The 11086-nt window shown below is 34.4% G+C and overlaps 3 protein-coding genes across 5 annotated transcripts in view; 1 reads left to right on the top strand and 2 right to left on the bottom strand.

Moving 5' to 3' along the window:
* LOC100634413 (spermidine synthase-like) overlaps window positions 1-3394 on the bottom strand; it is a 5006-nt gene extending 1612 nt beyond the window's left edge. Inside the window, exons 1-3 of the mRNA XM_011409316.2 lie at window positions 3164-3394; window positions 2994-3114; window positions 1735-1827 (exon numbers count right to left, since the gene is read on the bottom strand). Of these exons, the coding sequence (XP_011407618.1) occupies window positions 1735-1827; window positions 2994-3114; window positions 3164-3315 (366 nt within the window). The 5' untranslated portion in view covers window positions 3316-3394. The remainder of the gene's footprint in view (window positions 1-1734; window positions 1828-2993; window positions 3115-3163) is intronic.
* A 2030-nt stretch (window positions 3395-5424) lies between these two features.
* Window positions 5425-9177, top strand: LOC109588009 (transmembrane protein 222-like). Of its 2 annotated transcripts, XR_002187920.1 has the most exons (9): window positions 5425-5510; window positions 5751-5782; window positions 5844-5931; window positions 6767-6977; window positions 7354-7561; window positions 7737-8126; window positions 8176-8308; window positions 8438-8735; window positions 8929-9177. XR_002187920.1 is itself a non-coding variant. In XM_020004212.1 (4 exons), exons 1-4 carry the CDS (start codon window positions 5451-5453, stop codon window positions 6075-6077), a joined length of 282 nt encoding a protein of 93 aa, XP_019859771.1. In that variant the 5' UTR covers window positions 5431-5450; the 3' UTR covers window positions 6078-6082. The 2 variants fall into 2 exon arrangements, 1 of the variants encoding a protein (XP_019859771.1); XM_020004212.1 differs by lacking the exons at window positions 6767-6977; window positions 7354-7561; window positions 7737-8126; ... (1 more) ...; window positions 8438-8735; window positions 8929-9177 and adding an exon at window positions 5976-6082 and having other exon boundaries at window positions 5431-5510.
* Window positions 9178-9263: 86 nt separating this feature from the next.
* Window positions 9264-11079, bottom strand: LOC109588008 (leiomodin-3-like). 2 transcript variants are annotated; one of them, XM_020004210.1, is made up of 6 exons: window positions 10789-11079; window positions 10651-10741; window positions 10498-10599; window positions 10357-10443; window positions 10212-10304; window positions 9264-10026 (listed from the first exon to the last, which is right to left on the bottom strand). In XM_020004210.1, exons 1-6 carry the CDS (start codon window positions 10876-10878, stop codon window positions 9416-9418), a joined length of 1074 nt encoding a protein of 357 aa, XP_019859769.1. In that variant the 5' UTR covers window positions 10879-11079; the 3' UTR covers window positions 9264-9415. The 2 variants fall into 2 exon arrangements, with proteins under 2 accessions (XP_019859769.1, XP_019859770.1); XM_020004211.1 differs by having other exon boundaries at window positions 9264-10020.
* Between the last annotated feature and the right edge of the window lie 7 nt (window positions 11080-11086).

The following is an 11086-nucleotide window of genomic DNA, read 5'->3' as shown; positions in this document are numbered from 1 at the left end:
ATTAACTCCCTTCAAATTTCCCGTTATACGGTAATTAAAATTACACTACACAAACTAACAATTATACAATACATTATACAACAATAATTATTGCGTTCCTAGAAATAGTAGTAGTAGTAGTAAAAGAGGGTCATCCTGTCACATGGGAAATGGCTGTCATAATTAAATCTTCTGACTATAGTCAGAAGATTTAATTATGACAGTCAGAAGATTTAATTATGACAGCCATTTCCCATGTGACATCATTTTAATTAAGTAGGAAATAGTGTATAGTGTATAGATAACACTGTTTCTTCTAACAGAAAGATGTTGTGTGCTTGAGCTAATTCTGAAACCCAAAATAGCAAGTTAAAATAGACTGATACTAATACTAACATAGGTTTATCAGTATACATGTAGTGGCAACTGGTAGTACAAAGATAGAGCAATAGCCAACAAAATATAGATACTAAATCAACAATACTTTTAGAATAAAGAACAGTAGAAGACAATAAAAACTTCGCATTCCGTTTACGTTGAACGGCGATTAAACGGTAGCACTGTTTCCGTTTTTATTGTGGTTGTTCCGTTCATGGTCTGTTGGGTCTGGGCACTACCGTTTTTTGTTATCACAACGCTCCAAGCGTTGCTCGACTTTTCCCTTTTCTGACAGTTTCTTCAGGAGTCAGACTTTCTTAGATACACTTACAGAATGACTATGAGCCATGGTTGATGATAAAACAAGACAGGTAAGTCATAAACGTAGCGACATGCATTTTATGCTTCATGGAAAAACGGACCATAAACGGAAGTACCGTATAGCTGGAAAAATTTGCTGGAATTTAATTTTGCTGTTTGCTGTTCATCATAAAAACGCACAATTTAATTCCGCAAAGCATTATAAGTAATGGGTGTATCAACAGTACACGCCTACACCAGCAAAATTAAATTCCACAAACATTAAAATTAGCTACATGGGTACAAAATCACAAAATATAATTCCCGCAAACTTTTCCAGCTATACGGTAAATGTTTTTTATATAGCGTTGAAACGCCCAATGGCTGTTCAACGTAAACGGAACACGAAGTTTTTATTGGCTTGTACTGTATATAGAAATCAGAAATTAAGTTGTAGAATGTTCTGTTCAGGCAAGCCAGTGTCAGTACATATTGATTATTGAGCAATAGTAGTGTTAAACAAAGTTTGAAAGTGTAACTGTGTTGCAGATGCAGGCATGTAACATATAAAGTGTCAATAATTAATAAGTGTGAATTAACACTGTGATTAAATGTAATACTGAATATAGATTGAATAAGTGCTAATACATGACATAATCGTAAAGCCATAACCTTGCATACATGTACATGTATATACCGTATAGCTAGAAAATTTGGAGTGCTAAAATTTGGTGAATTGACTCTAAAAGAGGTTTGGAGGTTAAAATTTTGGCGAAATTTTAACTCTGTGTATGCTTCTATGGAGCCTTATCAAATTGGAGATTAAAAATTTGGCGAATGGACCTCAATTCACCAAATTCACCAAAGTTTTACTCCACCAAATTTTCTAGCTATACGGTATGCTATGAGCTTTGACCATTGGTTTAGGGTAGCTTTTTGTAGCAAAAATGAGGCTGAGAATTGCTCATAAAATTGTTGCTATAAACTGCAAAATCGGCAATACTAGTTTTTCATCAGTCTTCATTGCATAATGGAATGAATTGAAACAATCATAGGATGATCCCCTATTACACTTACTTCATCAATTTCACAAAGATGAACTTGTTCAACACAAGGATGCTTGATAACTTCTCTCACTACTCCTCCATCTCCTCCTCCTATGATCAGTACCTACAAGTACATACAATGTACATGTAAGAATGAAGTATAATGTAGGGTTTTGCACAAAGCCACAAAGCATGCTGCATGTAAGTGAGCTAAACAGCATGTTTAATTGTTTATGATGCTGCATGAGCTGACAACTGAAAAGCGCTATAATTCAGTATATGGCATTTGGACAAATCATTAAAAAATTCAATTTTAATTGAAATCAGCTCAAATTTCCTACACAACGTAAGAAACTGTATATACATCAATAAAAAATATTGAAATAGAGATATCTCTCCTAGTAAATTAGGTAAAATTTGACCAAAGAGCCTGTACTATAATACATGGTCGTTGGCCTCATTTTTGAGCAATTTTTAAAATTCATAAAAAATCTGATTTTTTGATTGGTATAAGCTCAAACTTCTATGCAACATAAGAACATGTATGTATTATGTGTAAGAAAAAAATTTAAATGGAGAATTATTTCCTAATCATTATTGACAGAATTTAGTCGAAGTCTGTGTACATGTACTATAGTACTACAGGGTGTTTGGCCTAATTTTTGAGCAACTTTTAAAATTCAAAATAACCCCAATTTTGATTTCAAATCAATTCAAACCTACACAACAAAAGAACATGTACAATGTATCAGAAAAAAACAATAAATATGTATGTACATTTAAATAATCATAAACTTCCCACAGTATTACAGTTCCTGCCATCCAATATACTTTACAAATACTTGTCCATGTACATCAATTGTGGCTCTATTGCCAAGGCCTATAATATTCCACGTAATTACCATGGCTACTATACTATCTATGGCTACTCCTTTTAACAAGTTCAGAAGTACAAGTTTGAAGACACAACACAAGCTTTGAGCTTTGCAATACATACATTAAGCAACAAATGAGCATCATATAGATTAAATACCGTATAGCAGGAAATTTTGGAGGACTTAATTTAGGCAAATTTGGCATTTCGATACCCAATTGCCAAAATAAAATCCGCCATTTTGAGCCATTATACGCATGCTCAATGGCACATGGCCACAAATTCGCCAAATTAAAATTTGCCAGTCACCACAATTTTGCAATTCACCAAATTTTAGTCCCTCTAAAATTTCCCTCTATACGGTACTGGATAGTACGTGTATTTCCAATACAAACAGAACCATTACTGAGTCTTACCGACTTAGGATTGGGATGAGAGAAGAGAGGTAGGTGTGCTATCATTTCTTGATATGAGAACTCGTCTCTCTCAGTACACTGTATGACACCATCAAGGACCAGAACCATGCCATACGCTTTACTACAAGTACAGAACATATAAAGTTGCACTTATGTCAAAGCCCAGTTACCTTTTAAAGATCATTATGTCCTGATACTGGCTTCTTTCTTGGTGCAATATCTCATCCACTTTGAGAGAGAAACACTCTCCAGGCCATAAGTCATTTATCTCCGAGAACCAGCCATCCCTTGAGACTACTGAAGGAACAGTTGTATCACTCATTTGGGCTCAACTATAATTATTAACAACTTTTCACTTTTCAGACTTTTCTAATTCACAGTTCACACATGTGAGTACCACGCGGATGGGGTGGACTCGTAACTAGTAAAAGGCGTGGCTTAAACAATGAAAAAGAAAATGGACGTTGAAGGAAGTTTTGCAAAAGGGGCCATAGATACTTCAAGGAACAGATATCCTTACTCTATTGTGTGGACTCCTCTTCCTATTATTACGTAAGATGAGATGCCATCGCTTTTTGTACCTAACCTCATTTTTTGAGTCTGATTTGAATGCATAATAATATATATATATACATGTACATGTACATGTAATTAAGGAATCTGCTTTGAACATGCAAGGGAAAGTAGATGTAGCTTTACCCCCACTCCATTTACATTGCATTAGAGAAAGGGGATGAGTCTGGCCAGGGTTTCCCACAAAGCTTACTAAGTGAGCTCAATACTTGTACATGCCTCATGAGCTGAGAAGCACTACAATACAGTGCATATAAAAATTTATTAAAAAAATTAATTTTCATCGGAATCAGCTCTAAGTTGGTACACAACGTAAGAACATGCATGCGTATTAGAAAAATTATAAAAATGGAGATTTCCCTCAGAGCCATTTTTGACAAAATTTGACCAAATTGGGCCAAAGACGAAAAGCTACATGTATATCCTTAGGTCTTTGGCCCAATTTCTGAGCACTTCAATATTTTTTTAAAAATCTAAATTTCACCGAAATGAGCTCAAGCTTTCTACACAACATACAAAAATCAAAGGGAAAAGTATCTCCCTTTTATTTTTGTCGAAATACCCTGTACTATAGTACATGTATATGCATGTACGGTGTCTTTGGCCTAATTTTTAAGCAACTTGATAATCCACTGACAATGAACTTCATGAGTACTATGCCAAAATTCCATAGGAAACCCTTTGTTCGGCTATGCAAAACTACTGTATTTCATTTTTATGTACATGTACATGCAAGTAGCTGTTAATTTTATGAGGAATAAATTTTAGTGATTGACAAGTTCTTATTTGGTGAATTTGTGGCTCTGAGCTATTAGTATATACATGGTTGTTTGGCGAACGGCTATCAAAATGTCAAATTTGCCAAATTTTTTCTCTTCCAAAATTACCAGCTATACTATACCGTATTTCCACGAATAGGGGCCCTACTCAAATATTAAGTGCCTATTACTAATATACATGTATTACCACTATAGATACACATACATGTATTTCAGCCTGTATTATTTATGTGCCCTTGTGTTTAGAGTAGCCCGATGTAGCCTAATTGTTTATCATCACTCCTCGGAACGTAGAGTTGCAAGTTGGAGCCCGGGTTTTGGCACATTTTTATTTATTTTTTTTTCAGTGATTTTTGCCTCTGCTAAGCAATAAACGCCTAGGCCCTTATTCGAGGAAATACAGTACATGTACATGTAGATGTATACATGTACATGTATATGTAGAGTGGCATGTGCCCTTGTAAAATACCATATACTGTACATTGTACATACATGTATATCCTCAAATAAAAGCCTGTCTTCAATAGAAGCAGAAGCTTGGGATTTTATATAAGGACTTGCAGTATTCCTTGTACATGTACATCTAGTTCTTCATTAGTTGTGGTATGAAGTGAATGTACTCTCATAGAGGGTTTGCTTGGTCACAACTCCAATAAATAGAAGCCTTTCTCAATAGAATGTTAGAAGCCTATTTTGGGGCTATATACATGTACGTATGGTATAATCCTATATAAAGTATAGGAGAACCCTCAAATAGAAGCCTGTTAAAGATAGAAAATACCGTATAGCGGTTTTTTTGAGGATAATAAATTTTGCGAATGACCCGTATCCGGAAGTTTGTGGAATTAATTTTCACGAATCTCCACTAATTTGCCATCTTGTACCGTATTAAATTGATTTTCAAGGAATTTAATTTTGTGAATCATGAAAAAATCCACGAAATTTGTTATCCTCGAAAATTTCCCACAATACGGTAGAAGCCCAGGATCCTACATGAAATAGTAATTTCACATGTACTGTAAATGTATATGCACATTTAATATGTGTATGTTTATTGGATTTTTATATTTTTGTTGCAGGTGGTTTTCCCATTTATTGGACACATATGGGTATATGTACTTCTGCTGGTATCATTAGGGATTTTGCTGGACCCTACTATGTTTCTGTAAGCTTTTTAGTAGATGCAATTGTTTACATACAGTACATTGTGAGCCATAATTTATTGAGAGGATCAAATTTGAACTGGCTTTATCATGATATCAAATATCCCTATACTAGGCACATTGTAACTTGAGAATGGTGAATGTTACATGTTGAATATTACACGTGTGTGTGTGTGCGTGTGTAAGCGTGTGTGTTTATCAATTGTTTTACATTACTTGTTGCTCTTTGTCCTTTGATGTAGGAGGATCAAATGGGATTTGATAATCCAACAATGTAAGTACAGTCCACATGTATTTCAGTATTCTATTACTCTCTATTGTACATGTACATGTAGGTATTGGCAGTTGAATCCTAAGAATAGAGTAGCTGCCACCTGGGACTCTGCTGTACATCAAGCTTCTGAGGAGTATTCTCACAGAATGGTATCTATACACACTTTATGAAAATAATGTCATTGTATTTTTAGCATAATCTTTTCTGTATGTACAGGTACATGTATGTACATGTACATGTACTGTACATGTACAAAATTACAAATGTACAACTTAGTTTTTGGGAAAAAGCATAAATTAAATGGCCATAACTCAAAAAGTTAAAGTCGGAATTAGCTCAAACTTTATACTTAGCATAAGTACATCAATATGTATCAAAAAATGTAATAAAAATTAAGGGTAATTTCGGAGCCATTTTTTACAAAAAACCATGGGCTATAGTACAGGGATTTTTTTCAGATTTTGGCCAATTTTTTAAAATGACCATAACTTGAAAAATTTAAGTTGGAATCAGCTCAAACTTTCTACATAGCATAAGTACATCAATATGTATCAAAAAATGTAATAAAAATTAGGGGTAATTTCGGAGCCATTTTTTACAAAAAACCATGGGCTATAGTACAGGGATTTTTTTCAGATTTTGGCCAATTTTTTAAAATGACCGTAACTTGAAAAATTTAAGTCGGAATCAGCTCAAACTTTCTACATAGCATAAGTACATCAATATGTATCAAAAAAATGTAATAAAAATTGGGGGTAATTTCGGAGCCAATTTTTAGAAAAAACCATGGGCTATAGTTCAGGGATTTTTTCAGATTTTGGCCAATATCTTTAAATGGCCGTAACTTAAAAAATTCAAGTTGAAATCAGCTCAAACTTTTTACATAGCATAAGACAATAATATATTTTAAAATATTGTAATAAAGTCATATCATTATTAATTGTTGAATGTATAACAATAATTATCTATCTCATTCATTTGTAGCTCTCCTCCAAACAAGGCATCCATTTCCTTCTCATCTCAGAAGGACAGACAAGACTGGGAGCACACCCTACACTCACTTCAACTCTCTCTACCCAAACAACAAGGCCCCAGCAGCACACACTACCAGAGGACACACACTGATCCTCCTAAAACTGCACTATCTCAGTTCATGTGGCATGTGACACTGCCATCTTGTAGAGTAGGATCAGAAGTAAGAAAGAAATATATTGTATGAAATACATGTACATGTACATTATTTGAAGGTACATACATGCATGTACATGTATATTGTGACTATTACTATAATTAAGTTTTATTTCTTTTTATTTGATTACATGTACATGTACATGTATATGTACGTACATGTACATGTATATGTGTGTGGAGTAGTTGATACATGTATTTGTGGGAAATCATATGGTCTAGTGTGTGCAGTTTGAAGTGGTTTAACTAATAGTAATGAGGTTTTAATTTATTATTATTATTATTATTATTATTATTATTATTATTATTATTATTATTATTATTATTATTATTATTATTATTATTATTATTATTATTGTTATATTAACTCTTTTTATATATAGTTATTCCCCATTGCTGTTCCCAATGGTATGTACAATCAGTTATTCGTGTGCATTAATGATGTGTGTGGGCGTGGGAACATCACCATATTAAACTCCTGGAGTACGTCAAAGGACACTCCTCCTCAACTGGTAGCGACCCTCCCACTGTCCAGCTCAAGGCTGATCTGTTCTTTGTGTGTTGAACATATGAACATCACACTAGCTAATGGTAAGGAATAGAGTACTGTAGATTTTTAAAATGAGCGGGATTATGAGCAAAACCAGCTGCATAAATAGCACAGTACATTATATATTTTTATGATTTAAGAGATGCGATGTTTGGTGATTGTTTTAATTCATAGAAATTATGATAAAAATTGATTTATATTTTCTTTATTTTTTAGCTCATTCTTCCTTTCCTGACGACTCTCGTTCCTCCACTCGTTTACCACTGACTCTGCCCACTGCCCCTCCTACTGATCGAGCTCCTCTAGAACCTGACGAGTTACTCTGTCCTTCACCTCAATCAATAACTGACAGACCACACCCATTGATCCCACCTTCTTCTCATAGGACTTCATCTTATATCGTCTCACGAACTCAAAAAGAGTGAAGACACAAACTAGCTCCTCCTACTCCGGAGGGCGACCAGTGTCTCTGGTTGAGTACCGAAGATGGGATATTGCATGTTTTGAAAGTGGGTGTGGCTTTGTTACATGTATCTAGTTCTGATGAGGATTGCGCGTGGGTTGGGCTTAGTAGTGGTCGAATTGCACTCTTCAATCTTCATAAAAGTAGGGAGTTTTTTGTCGAAATATTTTAATATTATTTTTCTAATTAAAGGTATCGATAGACCCGAGAGGTTCATATCAGTTTCTTCTTATCCAATCAAAGCTATTGTGAGTGTGGGGTGTGTAAACTGGTTGCTACTGGTAACAGGATAGTGGACGTGAATTCCGAAACATTAACATGCAAAGTAAGGACCTATGAACATTGGAATGGATAGTACATGCAATAATTTACAATTACATGTATAATAGTTTTAAAAATTCTCAGTAATATCATTGATTAAAATACTGACCCTCTTTTTATTTTATTTTTTCAGGAGTTCGTCAGTTTATCAGATCACATAGATCAGTTAATAATACCTCCTCCTTCTCCTCAAGCTATTCAACCATCAACCAGTCAAACAAAGAGAACTTCAAGTCCAAAGAGTTCTTCACCTACCCCTACCACTAGCAGCAGCAGCTCCAATCCTATTGCTACTACTCCTGCAGCTGCTGGTTTGGTGTTTATTTCTTTAAAGAACTCACTCACTGTTCACATATGCTCTTTCAATGGTGCTGTCATGGAAACTGTTCATACTGTTGATTGTAGCAGCTATGTAACATCAGCACTGAGATGTAAGCATAGACCAACAGTACACAAACATACATGTACATGTACCTCATGTAATCATAAACTGCGTTATATTTTGAAATATAATGTACACGTACATGTACATGTATGTTCTTTTCATTGACATTTTAGGTATGTACATGTACTTGATACTAAATTCATAATGTAAAATGTATTTTCTCTTCTTTTTTCCTGTAGATTATGATCCCATCATAAAGAATCACAAATGCACCAATCCTTACATCACTTTACTAACATGTACACAATCTCAGCTACTGATTGGTACCTCCACTGGTGTCTTATTACACTATCGTTAGTGGGAAGAGCTAACACTCATCAACTCCACCCACTAATCAGAGGTCACGTTGATAGAGTGAGTACCCTGGTATCAGTTCCGCCCACACACACTAATAGTAATTATCAAGTGTTTATAAGTGGTGGCCATGGGCTGGAGGACATTAATAAAGCAAGAGCTTGTGATGATGTATCAGAGAGACTGAGGGCTGTCTTCTCTTTTGGTATTTATTGTCTACTAAGAATCAACAGCTGTACTGACTGACTGTCACATGACTAACACATGATTAATAGCATTTTATTGTTTGTGTATAACTAATGTATTGAGATAATTTAGTATTAAATTTGTGTATTATTAATAATTATTAAACGTTAAAACTTATTAATTTGTCTACAAAAAATATAGTTTGTCTTTGATATGATCATAGTAAGGTAAAGTAGTGCATATTTTTTTGTGTTTTTCATCCAGCCAAAGTTCCTCTAGTGTATTATTGGTCTTGAGTGATTCCATTAGTATCATTACTCCATCAGTAGTCATGCCAGTATGGTCAAGATAAAGGCAACTGAGTGTGGTGTTAACAAGTAAAAATTCAGCTAGTGACTCTGCACTAACAGAAGTGATAGTTAAATCATAGTTGTAACTAAGATACAAGTATTCAAGAGTTTTATTATATTGCAGTGATTCAGCTAGTGCCATGACTCCATTATTACCAATTGAACCAGTAGTTAGGACTAGAGTTGTCAATGATTTGTTTGTTGATAGTTGAGAGGAGAATGAGAGGATATCAGCACGTGATAACAATGAAGAGTATATAGTAATTCCTTTTATTGTTCCTCTCTCCAATATAATTGGCATTAGGAATTGTGTACTATCAGATGATGAGTCTTTGAGTGTAATACTCTCATGTTCCTCTTCAAGTTCACTGATTACCTCTATGCATTGATCTACTGACGGACTCGTGAGTTGTACACTGTTCTGACTCCACACCACCTTTTCTTGTGCTAATATATGAAAATATATATTCGATTTAATAGCATGAAAAATTTGACAAAATTTTTATTCCAAGAAAAATTTGGTGGGTAATTTATATGCATCATACCCCTTTGCTGGGGAACTATTATATGGTGAGATACACATTAATACATTAATAACTAACACAGTGCAGTTATAGTTGTATTTAACATACTGTTATTGTATCCAAGTTTCAGTTTCAGTTGTTCTATTTCTTGTAGTCTAGTCTCTGACAGCTCCTTCAATGATGCTAAGTCATTCTCAGTAACTGTAGAAATCACATATTATATGTAACAGAGCAGACAGTTTAACTTAAGTACCTTCTATAACTTCATTTAATGTATCTTCATTGTCTTCCAGTGATAAAATTGTCTCCTTTAGTTCATTAATTACTTCTTCATTTTGAACTATAATAACAATTGATACTAGAATACAAAGACATGATAGTATCACTGTCATACCATTGATGCATTGGCTTTCTTTAAGGTCTCTTTTTAATCTTTCTATTTCTTTTAATTTGCTTTCTGATAGTTCCTTAAATTTTGCTAACTCTGCTTCAATAGCTATTATGTATACATCAAGGATAAATACATGCAGATACATGTATTTCTTACCCATCATCCTTTCATCTCTGTCTTTTAAAGCAGCTTTCAAATCATTAATCTGTACAAGCAAGTTTGTCCCCTCTATATTCTCACTCACTACCTGCATGCAGAAAGAAAATTAAAAGTAGATTAATAGTAATATCTAACCTGAGTAGCATCCCACATAATACAGTTGCCTACTATAAATTTCTTCACTCCTCTTGTTTGCAGTATCTCTATTTTACCAAGGACAGCCATTATCAATGAGCCAGTGTATTCAGCAGGACAGTAGCAGGTTACTGCGACTGATTGACCAGGACCAACTCCAACTACGTTTATAGGATATTTGTGCAGAACCTCTAACTCCAATAGTACATCATTGACATCTTGCAGTGTGGTTTTATCGGTGATCCCAGTTCAGGACAAAGGTTATGGTTTCACATAATAAGTATCGTGCTGAAATTGC

The sequence above is a fragment of the Amphimedon queenslandica genome, unplaced genomic scaffold, assembly GCF_000090795.2.
Source record: "Amphimedon queenslandica unplaced genomic scaffold, v1.1 AMPQUscaffold_12338, whole genome shotgun sequence".
Classification (NCBI taxonomy): Eukaryota; Metazoa; Porifera; class Demospongiae; order Haplosclerida; family Niphatidae; genus Amphimedon; species Amphimedon queenslandica.
Note: the sequence above shows the minus strand (reverse complement) of the source record. Positions and strands in the feature narration are given on the sequence as shown.